Source organism: Bos taurus, chromosome 22, assembly GCF_002263795.3.
Source record: "Bos taurus isolate L1 Dominette 01449 registration number 42190680 breed Hereford chromosome 22, ARS-UCD2.0, whole genome shotgun sequence".
In the NCBI taxonomy this organism is placed as follows: Eukaryota; Metazoa; Chordata; class Mammalia; order Artiodactyla; family Bovidae; genus Bos; species Bos taurus.
This window is the reverse complement of record NC_037349.1, coordinates 5,150,586-5,178,504: the sequence shown is the minus strand read 5'-3', so window position 1 is coordinate 5,178,504 and position 27,919 is coordinate 5,150,586. Positions and strand designations below refer to the sequence as shown.

General features: G+C 44.0%; 1 protein-coding gene across 2 annotated transcripts in view; it reads right to left on the bottom strand.

The window, feature by feature from the left end:
- TGFBR2 (transforming growth factor beta receptor 2) overlaps positions 1-27,919 on the bottom strand; it is a 92,175-nt gene that overhangs the window by 5,250 nt on the left and 59,006 nt on the right. For both annotated transcript variants that reach the window (XM_024982893.2, NM_001159566.2), the window contains 3 exons: positions 19,885-20,684; positions 17,898-18,039; positions 59-186 (listed from right to left, as the gene is read on the bottom strand). In XM_024982893.2, the coding sequence (XP_024838661.1) occupies positions 59-186; positions 17,898-18,039; positions 19,885-20,684 (1,070 nt within the window). The remainder of the gene's footprint in view (positions 1-58; positions 187-17,897; positions 18,040-19,884; positions 20,685-27,919) is intronic.

The following is a 27,919-nucleotide window of genomic DNA, read 5'->3' as shown; positions in this document are numbered from 1 at the left end:
TTCTCTGCTGCCTGAGCTGTCCCTCTCCCTCTGGGTGAATACGACACTCCCTCCTCACCTGGTGGTTGAGCCAGGAGCTGGGAATCTCTGGTCGGCCTCGATCTCTCAGCACGTTGTCCTTCATGCTTTCCACACAGGGATGCTCCCGCACCTTAGACCCGAACGGAGGCTCATAGTCCTTCACTTCTGTTGGAGAGAGCGGGCGGACACAGGGCCTTGAGAAGGGCATGCACGGTTGGGATACTGTCAGGATTCGCCTGTGCTTATGCTGGGGGTGGTTTTTAATTCTATTGGATTAATAAAATTATAAGGAGGGTCACAGAAGGACCTTGAAGTAGTCAACACGTGACTGTTCAGTGACCGTGAAGTGCTAACGGCTGGAGACAGATCCGAGAACAAGATCAACAGGGTCAGGGGATACAGGCTTTAAGGATCGTGGTTCCTAGGAGGTACAAAAATCTTCCATATTACAAAGGTTTGTGGCCCTACAAAGGTCCACAGCACATAAATAGATTTAATATGTGGTATTAAATTTCTTGCAGAGATTCAGCCATATAAAAAAGGAATGAAATTGATAGATGCTGCAACACAGATTATGCCAAATGAAATAAGCCAGACATTAAATGACAAATATTGTATGATTCCCCTTATGTAAGGTACCTAGATTAGGCTACTTCACAGAGGCAGAGAGGAGAATATACGTTGTTGGGGGATGGAGAGACTCTGTTCACTAGTACAGCGTTTCAGCTGGGGGAGATGGAAAAGTTCTGGAAATGGATAATGATGATGATTATGATTACACACCATTGTGAATGTACTTAATGCTACCCAACTGCACCACTTTTTTAAAAATCGTAAACACTTAAAAATGGCTAAACTGGTGAATTTTATATCATGTATATTTTCCCACAGGAATAAAAAGTCGTGGGGAGTAGTGATTAAAGAAAAAAAAGAAGTCTACAAAGTCTCCTTTCAATAGTAATAATGATAAAGAGGTTCAGAAATGCTGTTTTAGTTAGCTGACGGAGGAGAGAGATTGATAACAAACAATTTAAAAATGTAATTTTCCTTCAGTGATACTTGCTAAAAAGAAAATAATGAAGGATGATGTAAACCCTTCATCAGAGTTTCAGGTTTCAACTAAGGTCCATTTATTTTCTTTTTTTAAGGGAAATTCATGTCACTTATTTTCTTCTAATTTTTTCCTATTGAAGTATAGTTGCTCAGTCACGTCCATCTCTTGTGGACTGGAGCCCACAAGGCTTCTCTGTCCATGGGATTTTCCAGGCAAGAATACTGGAGTGGTTTGCCATTTCCTCCTCCAGGGGATCTTCCCGACCCAGGGATCGAACCTGCATCTTTTAGATCTCCTGCACTGGCAGGGGGACCATATTGTATCAGTTTCAGGTATACAACATAGTAACTCAGTGTTCTTGTAGGCTGTGCTCTGTATACAGTTGTAAACGCGAGCTATGTTTTCTATGCTGTCCATTGTATCCTTATAACTTATCTATCTCATTCCTGGTAGCCTGTATCTCTTAATCACCCTCGCCCATTTCCCCTCCCTTCACCCCTCACCCTGCTGGCAATGAGCAGCAGTTTATCTGCCTCTGTTTCATTCTATAGATTCCATATTTAAGTGAAATCAAGCAGTATTTGTCTTTCTCTGTCTGCCTTATTTCACTAAGCATAATATCCTCTCGCTCCATCCCTGTCATTGCAAATGGAAAAATTTCATTGTCTTTTATGGCTAATATTCCATAATGTGTGTGTGTGTGTGTGTGTGTACACACATACTTTTTTGCATGTAGTATGAAAAAACGTCATTTCACTCTTTCACGCGTAACTGTCCAGCTTTCCCAGCACCACTTATTGAAGAGAATGTCTTCTCTCCGTTGTCTATTCTTGCCTCCCGTGTTGTAGGTTAGTTGACCACAAGTGTGTGGGTTTATTTCTGGGCCCTCTATTCTGTTCCATTGGTCTGCATGTCTATTTTTGTGCCTGTATCACACCATTTTGATTACTGCTGCTTTGTAGTACAGTCTGAAGTCAGGGAGCATGATTCTTCCGGTTTTGTTCTTTTTCTCTCAAGATTACTTTGGCTATTTGGGGTCTTTGGTAGTTCCATACACATTTTAGGATTATTTTGTTCTAGTCCTGTAAAAAATGTCATGGGTATTTTGATAGGGATTCCATTAAATCTGCAGACTGCTTTGAATATTATGAACATTTTAACAATATTAATCTTTTATTCCATGAACATGGGATATCTTTCCATTTACCCTTATTCAATGTCTTATAGTGTTTAGAGTACAGGTAGTCTTCTACCCTTGGTTAAATTTATCCCTAGGTATTTTATTCTTATTTGATTGTAAATCAAATTGTTTTCTTAATTTCTCTTTCCAATAGTTCATCATTAGTGTTTAGAAATGCGACAAATTTCTATGTATTAATCCTGCATCCTGCAACATAACTGAATTCACTCATTAGTCCCATTGGGTTTTGGGTGGTGTCTTTAGGGTTTTCTACATATAATATCATGTCATCTGCAAATGGTGACCATTTCTTCTCTACTTATTTGGATGCCTCTTTTTTTCTTGTTTAACTGCTGTACCTAAAACTTCCAATAATATGTTAAGTAGAAGTGGCAACCGTAGGCATACTTGTCGTGTTCTTAATTTTAGATAAAAACCTTTCAGCTTTTCACAGCTGAGTATAATGTTAGCTGTAGATTTATCGTAAATGGTCTTTATTATGTTGAATTGTGTTCCCTCTGTATCATATTTGTTGAGAGTTTTTATCACAAATGAATGAATCTTAGGTCCTATCCAAAGTGGCCCATGCATAAACTCAAGGTGAAGATTAGAAAGGCTGTTAATTTAAGTGGGTGGGACAATACCCACATCAGTGGGTCGCAGGACAATTTAGAAACTAAAAGCACTACAGCACTGAAACATGTCTGGGCCCAAAGGGAAGAGTGGGCATGACTCAACAGTTTCCTCCAGAATAAATACAACCTTTGGCCTTTACTTCAAAATAACCCTGTTTAATGAGTGAAACTTTCAATAAATTGCCCCTACAGGCTTAGAATCGAAGAAGCATTTAAGGCAAAATGACATTTTGAAAAGAGATGGCTTGTTCTTGTTTATTTGACTTTCCCCCGTTCCCAGAGCCCTCTTGCATATTTATCTTCTTCAGCCTCACCCAGCTAGAAGGCTGGCAGGATACTGTTTCTTCCCTTAGTGGGATGGAGGCTTCTCCCACCCTCCTCATACCCCCTCGTCACTTTGAGACGAGCATAAACAACCTACTGTGTGTCTGCGTCTGCCTTCAAGAGCCTGCAGCCCCTGGATCTGTACTACTCTGGAGGTGAGATCTGAATGTTGATTTGGATAGTACTTAGATGTCTTATTTCTCTCTTCCATTCCCTTACATTTTTACCAGACTGTAAATTCCTCAGGACCAAGACACAGACTGAATTTTGTGTCTTAATTCCCTCCTGAAATTATGTCTTATACATAGGTGGCTTTCAATAGATATGAGCTGGCTTGGATTCAATCAAGAGCTGAGAACTGAGAATCAGAGTTTGTTCTCATTAGGGTTTACTCTGACCTCAGCCTTCTCTTCTCTAAACTGAACGGGCTTCTGAACTGGATGACCTCCACGTCCCCACTCCAGAGCTGTCCTGTAACCCAATCTGATCAAATGATGGTGCTCTCTTGGTGCCACACTCTCAGGTGTGTATAATATAATGCGATGTGACGGGGTCTGCGTATGATATAAATTGCTCCTTAGACAATGTATCAGTCCGCTGACTCTGCCTTTCCAGCCGTTTTGGCTGCCACAGCAGGTGTGGCTGGCAGCCTGCCTAAACCCCCCTTACTGAGCCATAGGCACTAGCCCCCAGCTGCTGCAGGCATTGGGTCGTAAGGGCACACGCTCTCTCCCTTCTATGGAGAACTGCCCTTGGCTAATAGGAGCTTCCTGGCCTGGAGATTTCTAGAACATGACAGCCTCAGCCCTAGGGGCAGTCTGAAGCCAATGACAACATGGGAGTGTGAACAGTCTTAAGTGTCTTCCTCTGGAGGACATGACTGTGGTGCAGTTCATGTCTGGATCAGGATCAGTCCTGGGATCAGGCTGGTGGCAGTGCAGGTGGGGAAAAGTAAGACTGTGGCATTTTCCTCTTTGTGCCCTCAATTAAATAATGTGAAGAACAGCAGAGAAAGCAAGTCAAAGGGTAGGTCAGAGAGTCTCATCTTTTAAGAACTCGGGGACTTCCCTGGCAGTCCAGTGGTTAGGACTCTGCTTCCACTGCAGGGACCACAGGTCTGATCCCTGGTCAGGGAACTAAGATTCTGTGTGCTGTACACTGTGGCCAAAAAAAGAAAGAAAGAAATACCTCTATGAAAAAAGAATCAAGGAGCTTAAAGAGTAAGGTTAAGTTTAGCACTTAAAGTGCTATCAATATGCATCATAAGCAGGGACATGGTTAGTTGTGCCTGCCTGGATTCCATCACAAACTAGAGGTGAGGACTTGGAAGAGAGAGGGCACCACCTTGTGCCTCAGTTTCCACATCCACAGCACAAGAGAGAGCGTGAGTGCCGCCACCATCACTCAGCACAGAGCTCCCTCAGTACCTGCAGGGGCCGGTCCCAGGACCAGAGGCAGACGCCAACACCCACGGACGCCCAGTCTCCCACCCGATCCCCTGTATACGTGAGCTTTGCATCCGTGAGTCAAGCAGCTGTGGGTCATAAACTCAACACAAGATCCGTGAGCGGTTAGAGCCAGGAATCCAGAACCACAAATGCCGGTGGAAGGTACACTGTCTGTCAACTGACGGCAGACGGAAGATAAACCCGGAGTCAGGGGTGTGATGCTGAGGTGTATGTGCGCTCTGCGCCAGCGTCCCCAGTCCTCAGCAGGATCATGCTTCAGCTGTTCCCCAGGTGACCGCCTGGGGCTCACCAGCTCCCTCCACGGCCTGTCTCACTTCCTGTTCCTTCTCTCCTAGGCCTTTCCTGCCTTCTTTTCCCTACAGACTGCTGAACTTGGATTCCTCTTCAAGAGTCCGGCCGACCCAAGGGTTCGGTCCGTCCCCAGGCTGACACCCTGCTCCCCCAGCAGGACCACCTGCTGAGATCAGCCCCCCACCGCCACTGCCACCACCCAGGGCTAGGTGCACCAGGGACCCTGGGATCTCCTTGAAGGCTTCAAATAGCTGCCGCTCTAGGAAGCTTCTAGACCTCGCTGCTCTTCTTTCCACCCCCATCCCAGGCTCCCCTGAGGGCCAGGGCCTCACCCCCACCCCTTGGCATCTCTTTATCTGGTTGGAGGCTGGCAGAAGAAAAGTCCGCATCTCGAGCTCTGGTGCTCAGAGGGGCCTGGGCAATAGGGATGCTCCTCTTAAAGTCAGCATCTGGTCCACAGCTGCTGTTTTGATCGTGGTTCCAACTTCACAGAGCTGCAAAATTGTTGGCAGTTTTCCCCAGAGCGGAACCCTTTTATATCTGTCTTCCTTCCAAATTATCCTGCCTCAAAACGCAGGAAGAGGAAGGTTGCTATCCCAGGCTCTCTTCACTCCTCTCCCACCCTCTTCCCTGCCCCCACCCCACTCCTTTCCTTTCATTTTTTCTGCCTCACGGGCTGCAGCAGGCTGAGTTTGTTTCTCATCGTCTTGTGAAAATACTTGCTCAGCTGGCTGCTGTGTGTCAGCTGCTATTCAAAGGCTGACATGGCTAGGGATCTGAAAGTCAGGCGGCCTGGGGGCCAGTGTGGCTGGGTGACATGAACACTGCCTGCCGTGCTCCCAGAGGGGGAGCCCTGAAAGGACCCGCCTTCCTCTGCCTCCCACACATTACACACAGACTCCTGCACGGACACCAGACGAACCAAAGCCAGGACAGAGATTTCTTTGTAAGAGAGCCAGTCTCCAGGTTTGTCCTGGAGAGATGGTGAGTTCATGACTTACTCCTTTATAAAACAATAACACACCAGCCAGCTCCTTCCATCTCGTTCCCTCCTCAAACAACTCTGAAAAACCTGTTTTCTTGGTTTTTCTGTTGCATACTTCCAGATGACCTAAGTCTCTGAAATAACAGTCTCTGTTATTAGCTATGCCCAACTTGGGTTTTCTTTCTGCAACCATCATCCCCAGCCCTGATACTGACATATTACTTGTCTTTCTAGCATATTTTGTTATTGTTCAGTTACTAAGTCGTGTCTGAGTCTTTGGCAACCTTATGGACTGCAGCACGCTGTATTAGCTCTTCATTAGACGCTCTGTCCCTTGAGGACAAAGATTTTTCTCACTGCTGCACTCTCAGCATTTTAAAAAATTTTATATTGGTCTGTAGTTGATTAAAAATGTTGTACCAGCATCAGGTGTACAGCAAAGTGATTCATTGATACATATATATGTGTCTATTCTTTTTCAATTGCTTTTCCCATTTAGGTTAGCACAGAATATTGAATAGAGTTCCCTGTAATATACAGTAGGTCCTTCTTGGTTATCTATCTGATATATAGCAGTGTGTATATTTCAATCCCAAACTCCCCATTTATCCTTCTCTATCACCTTTCCCTTTAATAACTGTAAGTTTTTCTAAGTCTGTGCGTCTGTTTTGTAATTCATTTGTATCTTTTAAGGTTCCACATATAAGCAACATATCATTTGTCTTTTTCTGTCTGAACTTATTTTACTTAGTATAATCACCTCCAGGTCCATCCATGTGGCTGCAAATGGCATTGTGTCTCTTTTTCATGGCTGAGTATTATTCCATCGTATATATGAACTACATATTCTTTATCCATTCACCTAGCAATGGATATTTAGGTTGCCTCCATGTCTTGACTATTTTAAATAGTGCTGCAATGGACACTGGGATGTTACACACTTTTTTGAACCATGGTTTTCTCCAGATGTATGCCCAGGACTGGGATCACTGGATCATATGGTAGCTTTATTTTTGGTTTAATAAGGAAGCACCATACTGTTCTCCCAGTAACAGTTTAGGAGGGTTCACTTTTCTCCACAGCCTCTCTAACATTTATTATTTGCTCTGACTGGTGTGAGGTGCTATCTCTTTGTAGTTTTGATTTGTGTTTCTCTAGTGATTACTCCAATCCTTTGGCCACCTGATGTGAAGAGCTGACTCATTGGAAAAGACCCTGATGCTGGGAAAGATTGGGGGCAGGAGGAGAAGGGGACGACAGAAGATGAGATGGCTGGATGGCATCACTGACTCGATGGACATGAGTTTGGGTGAACTCTGGGAGTTGGTGATGGACAAGGAGGCCTGGTGTGCTGCAGTCCATGGGGTCACAAAGAGTCAGACACGACTGAGCGACTGAACTGAACTGAGTGATTAGCAGTATTGACCATCTTTTCATGTTCTTTTTGGCCGTCTCTATGGCTTCTTAACTTATATGCAGAGTACATCATGAGAAATGCTGGACTGGAAGAAACACAAGTTGGAATCAAGATTGCCAGGAGAAATGTCAATAACCTCAGATATGCAGATGACACCACCCTTATGGCAGAAAGTGAAGAGGAACTAAAAAGCCTCTTGATAAAAGTGAAAGTGGAGAGTGAAAAAGTTGGCTTAAAGCTCAACATTCAGAAAACTAAGATCATGGCATCCGGTCCCATCACTTCATGGGAAATAGATGGGGAAACAGTGGGAACAGTGTCAGACTTTATTTTTCTGGGCTCCAAAATCACTGCAGATGGTGACTGCAGCCATGAAATTAGAAGACGCTTACTCCTTGGAAGGAAAGTTATGACCAACCTAGATAGCATCTTCAAAAGCAGAGACATTACTTTGCCAACAAAGGTTCATCTAGTCAAGGCTATGGTTTTTCCTGTGGTCATGTATGGATGTGAGAGTTGGACTGTGAAGAAGGCTGAGCACTGAAGAATTGATGCTTTTGAACTGTGGTGTTGGAGAAGACTCTTGAGAGTCCCTTGGACTGCAAGGAGATCCAACCAGTCCATTCGGAAGGAGATCAGCCCTGGGATTTCTTTGGAAGGAATGATGCTAAAGCTGAAACTCCAGTACTTTGGCCACCTCATGCGAAGAGTTGACTCATTGGAAAAGACTCTGATGCTGGGAGGGATTGGGGGCAAGAGGAGAAGGTGACGACAGAGGATGAGATGGCTGGCTGGCATCACTGACTCGATGGACGTGAGTCTGAGTGAACTCTGGGTGTTGGTGACAGACAAGGAGGCCTGGCCTGCTGCGATTCATGGGGTCGCAGAGAGTCGGACACGACTGAGCAACTGATCTGATCTGATGGCTTCTTTAGAGAAATGTCTATTTAGGTCTTCTGCCCATTTTTTGATTGGGCTGTTTGTGTGATATTCAGCTGCATGAACTGTTTGTGAATTTTGGAGATTAATCCCTTGTCAGTCTCATGGTTTGCAAATATTTTCTCCCATTCTGTGAGTTACCTTTTCACTTTGTTCATGGTTTCCTTTACTGTGCAATAGCTTTTGAGTTTAATCCAGTCAGTTCAGTCAATTCAGTTGCTCAGTCGTAAGTTTAATTAGGTTCCATTTATTTTTGTTTCCATTACTCTAGAAGATGGATCTAAAAAGACACAGCTGTGATTTATGTCAAAGAGTGTCCTGCCTATGTTATCTGCTAAAGTTATGTATTATCCTGTCCTGCCTTTAGGTCTTTAATCCATTTTGAGTTTATTTTTGTGTATGGTGTTAGAGAATGTTCTAATTTCATTATTTTACATGTAGCTGTTTAGTTTTCTCAGCACCATTTATTGAAGATATTGTGTTTTCTCCATTGTATGTGTTTGCCTCCTTTGCACAGATTAATTGACCATGGGTTTATTTCTGCCCTTTCTCTCCTGTTCTGTTGATCTGTATTTCTGTTTTTGTGCCAATACCATATTTTTTTGATTACTGTAGCTTTGTTGTATAGTCTGAGGTTAGGGAGCCTGATTTTTCCAGCTCTGTTTTTCTTCCTCAGGATTGCTTTGGCTATCCTGGGTCTTTTGTGTCTCCATGCAAATGTAAACAATTTTTGTTCCAGTTTTATGAAACATGCCACTGGTACTTTGATAGAGACTGCACTGAAATCTGTAGATTGCCTTGGATAGTATAGTCATTTTGACAATATGTCTTCTGATCCAGAAACATGGTGTCTCTTTCCATCTGTTTGTGTTACCTTTGGTTTCTTTCATCGGCACATATAAAATTTTTGGAGTGCACGTCTTTTGCCTCCTTAGGTAGATTTATCCCTAGGTATTTTATTCTTTTTGATGCAATGATATATAGGATTGTTCCTTTAATTTCATATTCTGGTCTGTTGGTGTTAGTGTGTAGGAATGCAACAGATTCTGTGTATTTATTTTGTATCCTGCAATGTTACCAAATTCATTGATGAGCTCAAACAGTTTTCTGGTAACATCTTCAGGATTTTCTATCTGTAGTATCATCTTATCTGCAAACAGTGATAGTTTTACTTCTTTTCCAATTTGGATTCCTTTTAGTTCTTTTCTTCTCTGATTACAGTGAATTTAGGATTTCCAAAACTGTTGAATAAACTGGTGAGAGTGGATATCCGTACCTTGTTCTGATCTTAGAGCAAATGCTTTCAGCTTATCACCATTCAGTAGGATGTTGACTGTAGGTTTGTCATATATGGCTTTTGTTATGTTGAATTATGTTTCTTCTATGTCCACCTTCTGGAGATTTTCATTATACATGAGTGTGAATTTTGTCAGAAGCTTTTCCTGTATCTGTTGAGAGGATCACATGGTATGATGATTTATTTATATCATATGGTATGAGTGTTTACTATAAGAAACAAATTTATTCTTCAGTTTGTTAACATGGTGTATTATGCTGATTCATTTGCAGATATTAGAAAAAAAAAACCTTGCATCTCAGCAGTAAATCCCACTTGATCATGGTCTATGAGCCTTTTACTGTATTGTTGGATTTGATTTGCTAGTATTTTTGTTGAAGATTTTTGGGTCTATGTTCACTAGTGATATTGGTCTGTGATTTTCTTCTTTTCTGATATCTTTGTCTGGTTTTGGTACCAGAGTGATGGCCTCACAGAGTGAGTATGGGAGTGTTTTTTGTTTGTTGGGAATTTTAAAATCATGGTTTCAGTTCCATACTTGTGACTGGTCTGCTCATATTTTCTATTTCTTCCTGGGTCAGTCTTGAGAGATGGTACCTTTTTAAGAATTTGTCCATTTATTCTAAGTTGTCCGTTTTATTGGCATGTAGTTGCTGTAGTAGTCTCTTATGATCCTTTGTACTCTGTGATGTCCACTGTAGCTCTTCCTTTTTCATTTCTAATTTTATTGATTTGAGCCCTCTGGTTTTTTTGATGAGTCTGGCTAAAGGTTTGTCAATTTTGTTTATCTTTTCAAAGAACTAGCTGTCTAGTTTCACTGATCTTATCTATTGTTTTCTTTGTCTCTGTTTCTTTTTTTACTGCTATGATCTTTACGATCTCTTTGCTTGCACTGTGGGTTTTATTTGTTGCTCTTTTTCTAGTGGCTTTAGGTATAACTTTAGGTTGTTTATTTGGGATTTATCCTGTTTCCTGAGATAAGACTTGCCATTTAGCACTGGTTTTGCTGCATCTGTTTTGCATCGTCATGCTTGGGTTTTCGCTTGTCTCTAGGTATTTTCTGACTTCCTCTCTGACTTTTTCAGTGATCCCTTGATTGTTTAGCAGCATACTGTTTAGCCTCCACGTGTTTCTGTTCTTTGCAGTTTTAATGGAATGCTCTATAGATATCAATTAAGTCCCTCTGGTCTAATGTGTCATTTAAGGCCTGTGTTTCCTTATTTTCTTTCTGAATGATCCATCCGTTGATCAAAGAGTATCACTGTCGATTTCTCCTTTAATGGCTATTAGTATTTGCCTTATATATTGAAGTGCTCCTATGTTGGGTGCATATATATTTACACATATATAAATATATTACAACTGTTATATCTTCTTCTTGGATTGATCCCTTGATGACTATGTAGTATCCGTCTTTGTATCTTGTAACAGTCTTTAAAGAATATTTTGTCTGATATATGTATTGCTACTCCAGCTTTCTTTTGATTTGCACTTGCATGGAATACCTTTTTCCATCCCCTCACTTTCAGTCTGTATGTGTCCCTAGGTCTGAAGTGTGTCTCTTGTAGACAGCACATATATAGGTCTTATTTTTGTAAGCATTTAGCCAGTCTATGTTTCTTGGTTGGAGCATTTAATCCAGTTACATTTCAGATAATTATCAATGTATATGTTCTTTTTTTGCTATTTTATTAATTGTTCTGGAATTGTTTCTTGTAGGTTTTTTTCTTTCCTTTCTCTTTTCTTCTCTCCTCTTGTGATTTGACAACTTTAGTGTTGTGTTTCGGCTGCTTTTTTCCGTGTGCACCTACTGTAGATTTTCCGTTTGTGATTACCATGAGGTTTGGATACAGCAGTCTATACATAAACAAGATTGTTTTCAGTTGCTTGCCTTTTCATTTCAAATACACTTCCAATATCCTGCATTTGTGCTCTCCTAGTCTCACAATCACTGGTTTTGACATCATAGTTGAGTATGAATGATTTCCTACCATTACTGTATGTTTGCCTTTAATGGTGAGCTTTGCCATTTGTAATTTGCTTGTTTCTAGTTGTGGCTCTTTTTTTCTTTTTGCCTAGAGAAGTTCCTTTAGCATTTGTTGCAAAGCTGGTTTGGTGGTGCAGAGTTCTCCAGCTTTTGCTTGTCTGTAAAACTTTTGATTTCTTAATTGCATCTGAAAGAGAACCTTGCTTGTAGACTCCTGCTTGTAGATTCTTGGTTGTAGACTCTTCCCTTTCATAACTTTAAATATATTATACCACTTCCTAAGAGTTTCTGCTGAAAATCAGCTTTATAACCTTATGGGAGTTCCTTTGTATGCTATTTGTTGATTTTTCCTTGTTGCTATTAAAATTTTCTTTGTCTTTAATTTTTGTCAATTGGATTATTGTGAATCTTGAGTGTTTCTCTTTGTGTTTAACCTACCTGGGACTCTCTGAGCTTTCTGGACGTGGGTGACTGTTTCCATTCCCACGTCACGGAATTTTTTAGCTGATATCTCTTCAAATATTTTCTCAGGTCCTTTCTCTCTCTTCTTGTGGGACCCTATGATGAAAATGTTGGTGCATTTAATGTTGCTCCTGAGGCCTCTCAGACTCATTTCTTTTCATTCTCTTTATATTCTGTTCCATAGTAGTGATTTCCACAATTCTGTATTCCAACTCACTTATCCATTCTTCCGCCTCATTTATTCTATTCATTTGAGTGTATTTTTCATTTCAGTATTTTATTGTTCATCTATGCTTGTTCATTCCTTAGATCTTCTAGCTCTGTTTTAAGCATTTCTTGCATCTTTTCTATCTGTGCCTGCATTATTTTTTTGAGATCTTGGATAACCTTTGCTGTTATTACTCTGAATTCTTTTTTGGGTAGATTGCCTATCTCCACTTCATTTAGCTGGTCACCTGGGGTTTTATCTTGTTTCTTCATCTCAGACATATTCTGCCATTTCATTTTTATCTACCTTTCTATGATTGCAGTTTGTGTTCACAGGCTGCAGGGTTGTAGGTCTTCTTGCTTCTGTTGTCTGCCCCCTGGTGGACAAGGCTGGTATAAGATGCTTGTGCTGGCATCCTGCTGGGCAGGATTGGTTTCGTCCCACCAGTGCATGAAACTGGTTCTTGTCCCTCAGGTGGGCAGAGCTGTGTCAACGGGTGTGTTTATTGGGCAGTCACATGCTCAGGAAGTTTTTAACCAGCTTGTCTGCTAATGGGTGAGGCTGTGTTCCCACCATTCTGGTTGGATCAGTTCAGTCCAGTCACTCATTCGTGTCTGACTCTCTGCGACCCCATGAATCACAGCACGCCAGGCCTCCCTGTCCATCACCAACTCCCGGAGTCCACCAACTCCACGTCCATTGAGTCAGTGACACCATCCTGCCATCTCATCCTCTGTCGTCCCCTTCTCCTCCTGCCCCCAATCCCTCCCAGCATCAGAATCTTTTCCAATGAGTCAACTCTTCTGGTTGGTTAGCCTGTGGCATCCCAGAATTGGAGCCTATAGGCTGCTGTGTGGGGCCAGGTCATGGTGAAAAAATGATGGCCTTTAGGAGGGCTCACAGCAATGAGAACTCCCCAGAAGTATTGCCACCAGTGTCTTTGTCCCTACAGTAAGTCACAGCTGTACCCCAGCCTTGCAAGAGACCGTCTAATACCAGCAGGCTCTTAGGAGGTCACTGCTTTTCCCCCTGGGTCTTGCTGTGCACAAGACTCTGTGTGTGCCCTCTAAGAGTGGGGCTTCTGTTTTCCCCAGTTCTGCAAACAAACCCTGCTGACCTTCAAAGTCAGATGTTCTGGGGGCTCCTCCTCCCGTTGACAGACCGCCAGGCTGGGGAGCCTGGTGTAAGGCTCAGAACGTTTATTCCTGTGGCAGAACCTCCACAATATAATTGCCTTCCAATCTGTGGGTTTCCCACCCAGCAGGTATTGGATTTGATTTTATCGCAACTGCACCCCTCTGACTGTCTTGTTATGGGCTCTTCTTTGTCTTTGGACCTACGATGTCTTTTTTGGTAGGTTCCACCATTTCTTTGTTACTGATGGCTTTCAGCAGTTAGTTGTGATTTTGGTGTTTTTGTGAGAAGGGGGGAAGCTCACTACCTTCTAGTTTTCCATCTCCTGAGAGTCTCTGCACCCTTACCATTTGGAATAATGCCTGCCACACAGAAGGTACTCAAAAAATACAGGTTGGGTGAAAGAAATAATGAATTGATACATCTTCAGAGACAAAAGGTAAAGAAGTTATCTCAGACTTTGAGGCACCGAGGCATGTGAGGTACACACGCTACAGCATTTAACAGCTTTGGGATTCCATTAACAGACTCACAAAGTCCACCGCCGGGAACATGCTGCAGCGAGGCCACCGCTGCATGTTCCCGCCAGGTGCTTTCAGAAAGGCTTCAAGTCAAAGGCCATTATACAGAGTAGGACTGACTACCCCTTCCACAGTAATAATGGTAATCCTAGCTGCCACAGACTAAATAAGCTATCAGTCCTGTAGTAGGACATTTAGGGCCTGTGGGCCAGAGTCAGACCACAGGGCTTTGATTTCTGTCTCCACTATCGTACTTCCTGAAGCCTCAGTTTACCCACCTGTAAAATGGGGCTAGTAACAGCACACCCTTCAAAGAACCCTTGGTAAGTGGGATGAATTGTTCCATAATGCTATTGCTTATGTAATGGTAGCTATCATTTCTTGTGGCCTTCTTCATCTGGACCAAACCTACTTCCACCAGAAAGCCTTTCATTTTTGACCACCTTCTTCACTTATGACAATCTATGTCTTGTGGTAAGGGAGCTGGACCAGCTTGCTTCCAAAGGGTGCTCTTACTATGTCTGCATGTTCTCACGTGAGAAGAACGTGGCTTCTCCAGTGTCATGCTTTCTCTTGATCATGTTCCCTCTCTGCTGCTTGCACAGAGAAGACACTTCTGAGGCTCACTGTTCCCTCAAGAGCTGATCTAACCCTTTGCCTGACCCTGCTGTCACACTATCTTTAGCCAACCTGGGCACTCAGTCTGGTGCTCCCTGCCTTGCCTGCAAAAAAGTCTCCTTCAGTGTTCCAGGCCTCGTAAACAGCGCAAGACAAAGTCTAGTACTGAGTCCTGTGATAAATGCAGAAAAAAGCAGGCAGCGCCTGGGCCTCCAGGCCAAAAATTTGGGCTCAGCCCTGAGAACAGAATGGGGTCCTGTTCTCCAGGCAAGAAAGCTGGGGTTTCACATTCTCCCCCTGCAAGAGAGTTCCTTGATGCCTAGACTCCTGCTTCATTCAGTCAGATGTCCAGCTCCTCAGAATAACTTGGAGGGAATATCAGTGGATCTATTTTGTGAAATAAAATACCAGTCTATAACTCACCACACTGAGGTAAGCATTTTCCACATTTCCTTTTCTGAAATGAGACTGTCCATGAAAAAGATAGTAATTTCTTATGTTGTATTTCAAGTTATACAAAGAAGTTTAAGCTTCAGGAAGGCCTTTTATATCCTGCCCTCTGTATAAATTAAAGCCTAATATCCACTAGAGTGGTATTACCTATTTTATGTGTAAAGAAAGAAATGTGTCTGAAAGTGCAAATATTTAAAAAGGAAAGGGGGGAAAAAGCCTGTTTCATCAGTGGACAGCAAGCTTCTTTATGGAAATCTGTGTTTGTACAACAGGGAAGAGGCAACACATCCTAACTCCCCTTAAAAGGTCCTGACTTTTATGTATCTTCTAAGAAGATCTTTAAATATAAAAGTCTCTGAAATTAAGATTAGGCTGAAAATCTGCCTTTACAGTTTTTGACGCACACATACATGCAAAAAAACAAAAAAACAAAAAAACAAATATAATAACACTTTTAAAAGTAGGCAAAAGAAAGGGATTATTAACACGTGAGTTCACACACTTAGTCAAGAGAAGGGCTGTCTGCTGGGCCACAGTGAGGATAGACAAATCACTTTGATTTTGCAGCCTGATGGGAGAAACCGTACTGTGGGCTTAAGATCAAACAAAATGAGAACTGGGATGGCCTCTTTTCCGGTTCCCCAAAGCCGTCTGTTCTTATCCTAAAGGTTATGAGGATTACTGAACAAATAGGACCCTGTTCCTTCCTTGGGAAAACTTGTTTATACTGTATCCGTTTTTAGATCTTGTAAAAGCTGGTGAACTCGGTTCTTCCCCACTAGCCGGAATTCTTCCACACTCAGCAGATATCAACAGGAAAGGGCTTCAGTCCCTGATAACTGTGGAAGCAGGGAGCGCAGATCAGGCCTTAAGAAGCTGGTGGCACTACCAGAGGGGACAGCAGAGACAGGCTCCAGCATGTTTATAGAACGATGAGCCGTTTTGAAAGGACAAGAGAGATACCGAAATCTAGGTGAATTTACTCTGACAGTAACAGCAGCATTGTCTCCTCTTTCACGGTTCACACGGGTCTGGTCTAAGGATTCATTTTGGAACTGTCAAAGCTTCAAGCAGAAGATGATTCTCGGTGACTGAAACTTGGTTAAACAAATTTCACTGTGCAAGGAAAAATTCAGTTACTTTTGGAAATACTGTGGGGGAAGACATCTCATGCAGAAAACCAGAAAATAACTGGGTTAGCCAGACAGGAAGTGCTATGTCCTGTGCAGGGACCCAGGGATGTGGGTGATGGGACAGCGAGGCTCCCAGCCTAGCCCATCCTGGAGAGTCAGCTAAGGAAGTTCTCAGCAGGAGGAATGATCAGAGCCAGCAATGCTGACAACCTAACCCACCTGGAGCAAAACGCTGGAGAGTCTGGCCAGTGCCCAAAACTGACCTAAGTGACAAATACTGATAACATTAAATATCCACGGAATAAAATACCCACAATCCCATACTCATGTAAACACAGAGTAAAATGAATAAATAACAGGGACTGGTGAGAGAAAGGACAGATATTTCCCAAGCATCTATGAAAAATATGTAGAAGGGATAAGAAAAATAGAAAATCACCATTAAGCAAACGTTACAGTAATAATCATCTGCAAGAACTATTAATTGACCCTAAAAATCAGCAGGTAAAATTATTATTAAAAAACAGGTCTAGTCTCCTTATTAAACAGGTGTTTAGTAGAAACAGGTCAAAGCACCTTCCCACAAGATATGTATTAATTACACATGGAAAAGGTAGTGTCTCCCCAGGGAGAGAGCTGGCGCCGCCTTCAGCGTGTGAGGAGACGGGCCAGCAAGCACGCTGGCACACCAGCCGTGTGCGGTGCTGAGGGCATGGCACTATTTCTGAGGCGTTCCTGCCTGGAAAGGCACGATCCCAGTCTGACCATAGGAAGGCATCAGAGCAACCCACAGTGGGAGACTGTTTATAAAATAACTGGTCTGAATTCTTGCCAAGGTCACGAAAGAAACAGGCTGAGTGACCATCACACGTTGAAGGAGACTGAGGTGGCCTGGACACCAAGGTAATGTGGAATCCCGAGTGAATCCTGTTCCCCAATTCTGGGGACTTGGTTTAGGTAAGATGTTAACAGGAGGGGAAGCTGGGTGAAGAGCATATGGGAACTCCCTGTACTACTCACGCAATGATTCTGTGAGTCTAAAATTATTATGAAACAAAGGGTTAAACATAAAATTGGAGTTAGCTTGGCTTGACTTAGCATCCTACCAGGACCAGGTTAGGATATACACACTTCTAAGGTGAGACCTCAGATCCTGACGGTAACCACTGTATACCTCTGAGGAGGCCCAGAAAAGGATGAACTGGTGTGGACATCAGCCATGCCCATCTCCAGGAAGATGAGGGGACAATGCCCTCTAAAACATGACATCCCCGGTACCCCTGAAGAATGCTACATTCCTTAATAACCTCTCTTCTCTAGATTTTTCAAAACCTAAACAAATCCGTCAAACCATTCTGCTTGTTTTCTCCAGCAAAGGAAAGTTAAGTCCATAAAAGTAAATTTTAAGTAAAATCTATTTTCTGGACCTTTTAATTCTGAAAAACCTTTTAAAAAATCAGGTAATTTTCTGAATCAAAGAAGAAATGAATTCTTATAAATATTATTAGTGTTCCTCTCTTGCTAGATCTGTAGATACCAATGGAGAAATGGGTCCAGGGAAAAGTAATTATATACTTCAGGAAAGGAGATAAAATGCTTTATGCCCTGAACCTGGCTTGCAGCTACAGAACCAAGGCATGATTCCACATCATGCTGGAATATCTGTGTCCTACCAGATCTCACACAGCTCTTCCGTATCCCTGAACTCATGCTGAAGCAATGAGCACAGCATCATTTGGAGGTCCACCAGGATGGTGGTCCATGCCTACCTCCCACTGCGTTGCAGCGAGACGTCATCTCCCAGAGCACCAGGGCCATGGAGTAGACATCCGTCTGCTTGAAGGACTCCACGTTCTCCAGATTCATCCTGGACTCGAGGACCTCTGGAGCCATGTATCTCGCCGTTCCCACCTAAAGAAGAACACACACGGAGGCCCGTCATCCAACTCCCACTGCAGGTCTGCTTTCAAAATACAGCTGACGCTTGGCCCCCTACGTGAGTAGTTGTTGGTCTTTAAAAACCACAATGCTTTTTAAGATAATGAGACCTGCGTAGAAAGGTAGAGCTTATGTAATTTTTTTAAAAAATAGGTTGTCTCTCCCTGAAAAACCTTGAAGGAATATAAAGAACAAATGCCAAAAGAAGGAAATGGCAAAGCCCAGACCTGCTGTGTCTAGGCTCAGGACACAAGATCATCATACCACGTGTGCAGTAACGTCTTTGCAGAGACCCTGAGACCACACTGGTGATGGACACTTTCAGTGTTTTTCCAAACTAAATATCTTTTCATTCTTGAAACTCCAAGATACGAGGTGAAAATAATAACCGCCAGGATTCTTTTTGTCCCCTGAGGGTTGCGTTAGTCTCCTTTGTTCACCCCCCGGTACGTTCTAGTGTGCCGAGGATGTCATATAATTACATAAAAGCTCTGCTGAGTCGAACTATACGGAAGTATTTCCACTACAAGCTCAAATCTGGTCATTTTATAAATTTGATAGGCATGCTGTGTGATTTTATCTGACAGTATGAAAACACTGTGATACATAGGAAAAAAGAAAAAAATATTTCTAAGGAAAAAATCATTTGAGTGAGTGATAATGCAGCTTGTATAGACTGACTAAATAACAGCGACGTCCTACCTTCCCAAGGATCCAGGGGAATGTCAAGTGAGTTGATAATGTTACTCCAAAATAATGCTTTTTATTGTCATGCATTAGAAGACAAGTTTCTTTTTAATAAGTCACTCCACGACTGGTCACCCTGGCACATTGATTCATCTGAGTTTCAACGTGCTCATCTCCTCACTGGATGTGCACCCCTGGAGGGCTGCCTGAGCAGTGACGAGATGCTCCAAAAGCACAACCCTCAGCCTGGTCAGAGGAGGCAACGATGCTCCCAAGACTTTGCTCTCAGTCACAGCCAAGCTTCTGGTGTGTGAAACACGGGGCCCATCTTTTATAAAGGATGACAACAACGCTGTGTGTGCATGCTAAGTCGCTTCAGTCGTCTCTGACTCGAAACCCCATGGACTGTAGCCCGCCAGGCTCCTCTGTCCATGGGATTCTCTAGGCAAGAATGCTGGCGTGGGTTGCCTTTTCCTTCTCCAGGGGACCTTCCTGGCCTAGGGACTGAACCCAAGTCTTATCTGTCTCCTGCATTGGCAGGTGGGTTCTTTACCATAGTGCCACCTGGGGCACCCAGTGGTAACGTTAGTCAGTCTCTAATAGCTCCTTAGCCAAAAAAGGTTTCCAGTTTAATCTGTGAGATGTTTCAAAAGAACTCTCCCTTCACCCAGTCAGTCACTCACTCTGTAGATACTTATTGGTCTCTTTGCCTGTTCAAGGCCTTGTGTTGGATGTGACCAAATGTATGTGGATTTGGACTTCAAGGAGATTACCTTCTAAAATGGTAAAAAAAAAAAAAAAAAGGCAACATAAGGACCAAAAGTACAGAGCAGAAAGAGGCTGAGTACAAGGAAAAAGAGATACTAGCAGTGCTTGAAGCAAAGAAAAAAAGTCTAAATGGACGAGAAATGAAGACTGACTCAAGGAGAAAATGGCTGTGCTAGATTGGGAAGGGTCTGAGAGCCAGAGAGAGAAGTGCTGCTGGCTGTGGGAGGCACCCTGGCAGGAGAGCAGGGTGCTTCCAGGGCTGAGTGGATCCCCTGGGGGAGGTCAGAGTGCAGGGCGGAAGGAGCGCGAGCCGGAGGGGCGCAGCAGCGAGGGCTGCAGCAGTGAGGGGCAGGGCCACCCTACCTGCCCACTGTTGGCCAGGTCATCCACTGACAGGGTGGGGTCCAGCCGCAGTGAGAGCCCGAAGTCGCAGAGGCAGCAGGTGAGGTCGCCCTTGACCAGGATGTTGGAGCTCTTGAGGTCCCTGTGCACGATGGGCATCTTGGGCCGGCCGCACAGGGTGTGGTCGCTGTGCAGGTGCGCGATGCCGCGGGCCAGCGAGCCGCCCAGCCGGCGCAGGTCCTCCCAGCTGATGACGTGGCGCGTCAGGTACTCCTGCAGGTTGCCCTTGGCGTGGAAGGCAGTGATGAGCCAGTACTGCTTGCCCAGCTCCGTCTTGCGCTCCTCGGCCGTCAGGAACTGCAGGATGTTCTCGTGCTTGAGGTTGATGTCCGAGAAGATGTCCTTCTCCGTCTTCCAGGAGGCATACTCCTCGTAGGGGAAGATCTTGACGGCCACGGTCTCGAACTGCTCAGACGTGTTCTGCTTCAGCTTGGCCTTGTAGACCTCGGCGAAGCGCCCCTTGCCCACCAGGGTGTCCAGCTCGATGGGCAGCAGCTCCGTGTTGTGGTTGATGTTGTTGGCGCAGGTGGAGCTGATGTCGGAGCGGTCGTCCTCCAGGATGATGGCCAGGTGCTCACTGAACTCCATCAGCTTGCGCGGCTTGCCCGAGTCCCAGGCTGGGCTCAGCTTCTGCTGCCGGTGGATGCGGTAGCAGTAGAAAGTGATGATGACTGCGATGGCGATGCCCAGCGGTGGCAGGAGGCTGACGCCTGTCACTTGGAAGATAACCAGCAGCAAGTCGGGGTTACTGCTGGTGTACTCTGAAGTGGAAACACAGAGAAGGAGCGGGTCAGCAGGTGTGCCCTGGGAAGAAGTGGTCCACACCCCAGGCACTGTGGGATTTACCATCAGCACAGTTTTAATGCACACGGTATGGTAAGTTTTTATTCCAGGCATGGATGCTTGGGTGTGCTTGTCCATCTGGCCATCTAGTCAACGTCTTTTACTCTTCCCTCAAAACTTAGCTGGGAAATCAAAATTCACCATCAACCAATCAGAACTGAGAACAAGCTGATTACAAGCTGAGAACAAGGCCCTCCTCACTGGCCTTTAAAAATGCTTTGCTGGCTCTATTCACAATAGTCAGGACATACAAATAACCTAAATGTCCATCAACAGATGAATGGATGAAGATGTACATATATACCATGGATTATTACTCGGCCGTAAGAAAGAATGAAATAATGCCACTGCCAGATACACGGATGGACCTAGAGGTTATCACACTAAGCGAAGACAAACATATGACATCAGTTACATGTGGAATCTACAGTATGGCACAAATGAGCCTACCTACAAAACAGAAACACACTCACAGACACGGAAACAGACAGGGTTACCACGAAGGGATGGAGAGGGCTGGGGTGCGAGTCTGGGTTACGCAGATGCAAACTGTTATACACGGGATAAGCAAACTCCTGCTATAGACCAGGCAACTATGGTCAACATCCTGTGTCAAACCATAACGGAGAACAGTAGGAAAAAGAACACACACACATATATGTATATATAACTGAGTCACTTTGCTGTGCGGAATTAACATTGTAAATTGACTATACTTCAATAAAATTTTTAAAAACAGGAAGAAGGAAAAATGTGGTGATTGAATCTTGAAAACCTAAGTTCTTACTCACACTGGCAGGCTGCATGGGACCCCAGGGTAGGTGGGACCAGAGGCTGAAGTGTGATGGGACAAAATGGTTGCAGGAAAAGATTGAACTACAGGAGAAATAGAAACTCTTGTGGAGACATGGATGGTCCCTGTTACCCAGCAAAGAATGAGCCTCGAGATCAAGACTGAGGGGACAGATAAAATGATACTGATGCAGTATCAGCATCAGACACCGCAGCAGATGCTGCAGAAAATAACATTCCTCCCCTGTAACTCCACCTCTACTATCTGGACTATCCAATGGGAATGTTTTCTTCAAGTGGACACCTGTCTGTAACAACATAAGATGTCTTATAAATAAATGTGTTTAATTCTCTGCTTGTTCCTCCCATGAGAAAGTAAGCTCTACAGGGGTAAATCTAGAGGTCCTGATCACCACACTCTACTAAGCAGCTGGTGCAGGGTAGAAGCTGGATGAATGATTAATGAGACAAAGTCCTTCCCTTCTTGGATAAAGAAGATGTGGTACATATAGACAACAGAATACGACTCAACCATAAAAAAGAACAAAATGCCATTTTTGCAGCAACATGGATGGAGCTAGAGATTATCACACTAAGTAAAGTCAGACAGACAAATACAATATGTTATCACTTACATATGGAATCTGAAATATTGCACAAATGAACTTATCTATGAAACAAACAGAATCACAGACATAACAGACAGACTTGTGCTTGCCCGAGGGAGAGGGTTGGGGGAGGGATGGATTGGGAGTTTGGGGTTAGCAGGTGTAAACTAGTATGTATACGATGGATAAATAACAAAGTCCTACTATTTAGCACAGGAAACTATTTTAATACCCTATGATAAACCATAATGGAAAAGAATATGAAAAAGGGAATGTATATATGTATATATATATTCCTTTATATATACATATTGGAATGTGCATATATATGTATTCAGTTCAGTTCAGTCGCTCAGTCGTGTCCGACTCTTTGCGACCCTATGGATTGTAGCACGCCAGGCCTCCCTCACCAACTCCAGGAGTTCACTCAAACTCACGCCCATCGAGCTGGTGATGCCATCCAGCCATCTCATCCTCTGTCGTCCCCTTCTCCTCCTGCCCCCAATCCCTCCCAGCACAACTGAGTTAATTTGCTGTACAGCAGAAATTAACACTGTAAATCAACTAGACTTCAATTTAAAAAACTCCCTCTCATTCTCCACGCTGTTCAGCAGGGGTCAGCAAACTATGGCCCCAGGGTACAGGGGATGCTCTTGTTCAGCCTCAAGAGGGATGGATTTTCCATTTTTAAAGGGCTGTTTAAATTAAAAAAAAAAAAAAGACACTAAGTAGTTCATACAACAGAGATCACTTCTGGCCCTAAAACATCTACTACCGGGCCCTTTACAGAAAAAGTCTGCTCGCCCCCCTTCTACTGGTGCTATTTTAACAACCTGCAATGCACCGGGGAAATCTAAAGAGCCATCATGTTGCTCCAATGTGAATATTCTTTTATGGATGAGAAAACAACTCAATGAAAAATTTCTAAATATTAATTGCATAATTATTTAGCTGTGTGTCCAATTCATTAAAGGCGGTAAAACATCCAAATGAACTGTTCATGTATCACTGATAATTTTATTTTCCAATTCCTGTCCATTTATGAAAAAGAATATTCCTTGCTGATTTCTAGTCTTTTTCAGGTTAAAGGAAACACAGAAACAGAAATCTGAAATTTACCGATTAAAGAAGACTCTAGAAACCCCCCTTTCAATATCAGAAACCAAATGTTACCTTCCCCTCAAATTTCCTGTGATTTCTTTTTGAAAACCTACACATAAAAATTTGGTGGGGAGGGAATTATCTATTAACATCTGTCACTCTTAAAACTTCAAAGAGGTGGTGAAAAACCCTAACAATAGCAAATCAGGCTGAAAGGAAGCTCTGGGATGTGGCTTTATCTAAACAGAAGCCACCCACACCCTCTCAGAGTTAACCCCTGAGTTGCTCCCAGAGAAACCAGCAGCTGTGGGTATAGCGGGTACAATCAGCTTCTCCTTTACTCAGGGACCAGCAGGGAGTATTTCCTCCTGCCAACCCCCAATTACACATAGAAGAGTAAACTGAATACAAATTATATACTTCTCTGTGTGCCAAGAGTTTTATATAATATTTATATTTAATGGACAGAAAACCCCATGAGATAGATACTACTATTATTATAAACCCCATTCTGTAGATTCTCAAACTCTGATTAGAGACGCCCGCTCGTAACCCCATGCCATGCTGTTTCTAAACTTCACATCACTGGGAGCCAATTAAGAATGCCTTTATACAAGCGCTCAATTGGATGAAGTGGCTGTCTTCACTTGGGGCTGGCCTAAGTGACTGCAGGCCGTCCACTAAGTGATCCCGGGGCGTCCAAAGGGGCACATTTGGGTGTGTAGACTGCTCCCCTCGGTTCTTAACGAAGAACCAATGTTCCTGCCACTGTGCATCTCTCTCCTGTCTGGGAATCAGAAGTCTTACACAAGGAAGAACCTTAAACCTTTTTGCTTTCTTCTCTCAGAACCCATCATCACAGGACACAGCTTGTACAGAACTCAAGACATAATTGCTGAACTACTGAGGGAGGAGGCAGATGGGCCCCCCTGCAGGATAAAGCAACTGGAAATTCATTCTCTATTGACTAAAACTCCAAGACAAGAATAGCAGGACAATTAAGGGAGAAGGCTGGGCCCCGCTCAAACCACATACTTCTCATTCCGGAAGTCAGGAAACCTCCCCGACCACACATGCACAGAAAAGCTCCCTGCAGGCTGGAGAGGGAACAATGTCATGGGATGCTCTACCCAGAGGCCTCTTCGGTAGGATCCATCTTGGCTAAGAGATGTGTGCGCACACTTGGGAGGATCCTGAGATATACCAAACACGGACTGTGAACCAGGCAAATCAAAATGACTGGCCAAAGGAAAACCGGAAAAAAACGCCCCATATAAATGATTTAAACTGCCATGAGGACGCGACTCAGGGACTCTCCCTCTGAGTCTGCCTGTGTGTCTATCCACGCATACCATACTCTTTCCTGCTAATAAAACACTTTACTTGCTTCACTACGTTCCATCTCCGTGGAAGTTCTTTTCTGCAGAGCAGAAGGGCCACGGCCCTTGTCAGTGACCACTGACCTAGTGGCTATGATCCGGTACTTCCACCGCTGCAACCCAGCCCCAATCTCTGAATGGGAACCCAAGCCCCGCTCCAAGCTGTTGCAGGCCGAGGACACCCGAGATCAAGGATCAGTACTCTCCATCACCCATTTCTTGGACACACAAGTAACCAGTGCTCAGAACCTGAGGTTCACTTTACACTCCCCTGTTGCAACAAGGGACAACGGTGGCCACACCGAGTTCTGGGGTTCCTACAAAGGAGGGGATGCCTCCCAGGCGCACACAGAGGTGACTCAGCCTGGGCTCCAGAGACAGAATTCAGTGGGCCTGGAAGCTTACATGGGCAAAATGACATCTTTTTATTTTCTCTAATCTTTAACTAAAATTTCACATTTCCCAGCATGAGCCATGCCATGACTTTGTCACCAAGAGAAACCACAGATAATTTTATGCTGTGTTAACATTTCTTGCAGAGGCCTCAACGAATCCTTTATATTCAGCACTTAGCCATTTCAGTTTGTTCCATCTGATGCTAGATCTTGTTACTTAAACCATTACTATAGAAGAAGCAAAGATTACTATAGCACAGATTTCTTAAATCATTTGTATGGTTTAATTGTATGACTCTAGGTTGGATTTTCTTTGAATTCCCGTGTGTGCTGTTTTAGGCATTTAAGGACATCACTGTGAAGAGATCCGCAGGCTTTGCTAGGCGTCCCAGCGTGCATGGCGCGCACAGCACCAGAGAGAAGGCATCGAGTGCTGGTCTCCCTGCCCGGGTTTCCTGGAGTGGAAACTTCCAGATGCCTCTGTTTCTGCAGGTACTGAGTAAGGGAGAAGTGGTGCCAGAGTGGTCCTCCTGGGGTGGTGTGTTGTACGCCCCAGGGATAAGGGTAGATTCTGCCCTTGTGAGGGGAGCTCTGCAGTGGAAAAGGATGGGAAACCCTCCTCTGAACTCTGTGAAGAACGGTGGAGGTAACCAACCCCTCATGGGTTTTACTGAGCTGAGTCCCGGGTCCCTCACTGTATCAGCAGCATCTCACTTTACTCCCCCAGCAGCCTTCTGTTCACTGCCTAGTTTACAGAGGGGGCTACGAGAGGGAAGGGAGGGGAAGGTGGAAAGGAGGGAAGGCAGAGTGAGTGTGGGGGTGGGGAGGGGAGGAACTGAGGGGGTCCCATTTCCTTCAGGTCTGATGGCTCCAGAGCGCGTGTTCTCTCCACACCACCAAGCTGTCTCCCCAGCAATGGCCCCAGCAGGCTGTTTAATAATTCCCAAAATTTCCAACCAAATGTGTCCCACATACAGGAGCCCAAGTGAGCTGCAAATAAACAGCCATTTGCAAATGTCAGAATCTTGATAAATAAATATTTTTTAAGGACAAACGTCAAAGATAAATGTTAGTATGCCCTAAAAACATACAAACTGGCAGAAAACCTCAAGGGGAAATTCCTTGGTATAGGTTCCTCCCGAGTAATTTAAAAGTAAACAACTGGCCTAATCCCGCACACACACACCACAATGAAAAGAGGTCACTCCCAAGCTCCTTCAAGTCCTCTGTGAGGCCCAAATCCATCGCTGCTTGCCAAAAGGAACTTAACACTGAATCTCTATAATTTATTTTTTCTTCAAAAAAATCACATAGAGAAAAAGACATTAAATTAAGGTCAAGAGTAAAAATGCCTATATGGATTGTTTAATGCATCTTGATAAAAACCAAATCAACAGAGCTAACTGTGAGAGATGTGTGCTTACTTCACTAGTTGAATTGGCTCTGCAATTCCTCTGACTCAGTGAAGCAGTCTGGGCAGAAATTTACCAAGGCACGAAGTGACCCAAGCAACAGAAAGGGCTATCAGATGCTCGCTATCTATACGCCTCGGTGCACTGGTGAACACGGCAAGACAACCACAGAGCTTCTTGAAGCCGGCAGTGACACCTAACCACAGAGACTTTCACATGCTAACATGTTCATCTAAAGCAACAGGATATATACGCAACTGGCTGAGAGCCAAACAAGGAAGCTGTGCTCGAGAGAGAGAGGCTGGGGGGAAGGGAGAATTTCCTGTCTAAAGCCACTGGGTTAATGGCGATATTTAAAACTACAGCTTTCATTTACTGAGAACCTACTAAATGCCAAGCACTGGTTTCATGTGGACTATTTTGAAGTCCTGTAGCCACGCTGCTAGGTCTGAATCAGGTCTCATTTCCCAGACACGTACACGGGGATCCTGTGTGTACAGCAGAGGCTGGCATGGCAGGTCACTTCCTAGACACACGCATGGGGATCCTGTGTGTACAGCAGAGGCTGGCGTGGCAGGTCACTTCCTAGACAGGCACACGGGGATCCTGTGTGTACAGTGGAGGCTGGAGTGGCAGGCAGTGGCCAGCTGCAGGGGGAGTGTCCCTCAAGAGGGATGCTGATGATAGCTCCCAGGATTTTTGGCCAACAGAGGGTTCAACGTGAACTTTTAGAGAAAGGACCCGACTGACTATACAGTCAAAGAGAAGGAAAGACAGTAAAGAGAAACACTGAAATCAGAGGAATGGAAAACAAAGACACAGGGGGGATCAGCAACACTCTGGATAGACTCTGCTGCAGTGACCAACACAGCAGGTGAACCTCGGTGACACTGACGCGCAGCGAAGGGCAGACAGAGGCCTGGAGGACACAGAATCTCAGGCAGTGGAAAAGCTTTTTGCCAATAAGTTTGAAAACTTAAACAATACTGGTCAATGTCCTAAAAATTAATATGTGTAATTTACTAAAACTGAGCCAAGAAAAACTTGAATAGTCTTACAAACATTAAAGTAATTGAGTAGTTAAAAATCTTCCTAGATTATAACTGTAATTTTGAATCTTTTTTAAAACCCATGATTCACTGTCAAATTTCTTAGTACCAATGACTGGATGCACATGTCAGAGTTTGTTTTTTGCAGAATTGCCAACCCCCTAAACTTCCTACAATAAAAATGCCAGCGGACTTCTCGTAGAAATGTTTGACCATTGTCTAAACAAGTGGGGAATCATCAGATATATCCGGAATGTGCCTCTATGAAATCAGTGGTCCACCTGTTTAAAGTCAAAGTCACAAAAAGCAAGAGACACACGGAAGAGTCAAAACAACTGAGGGCCAAGGTGGTCCTTGACTGGGTCAGCAACGCCCTCACTGCTTTGGGGAAGCTGAACTGTGACTGTAATACACCCC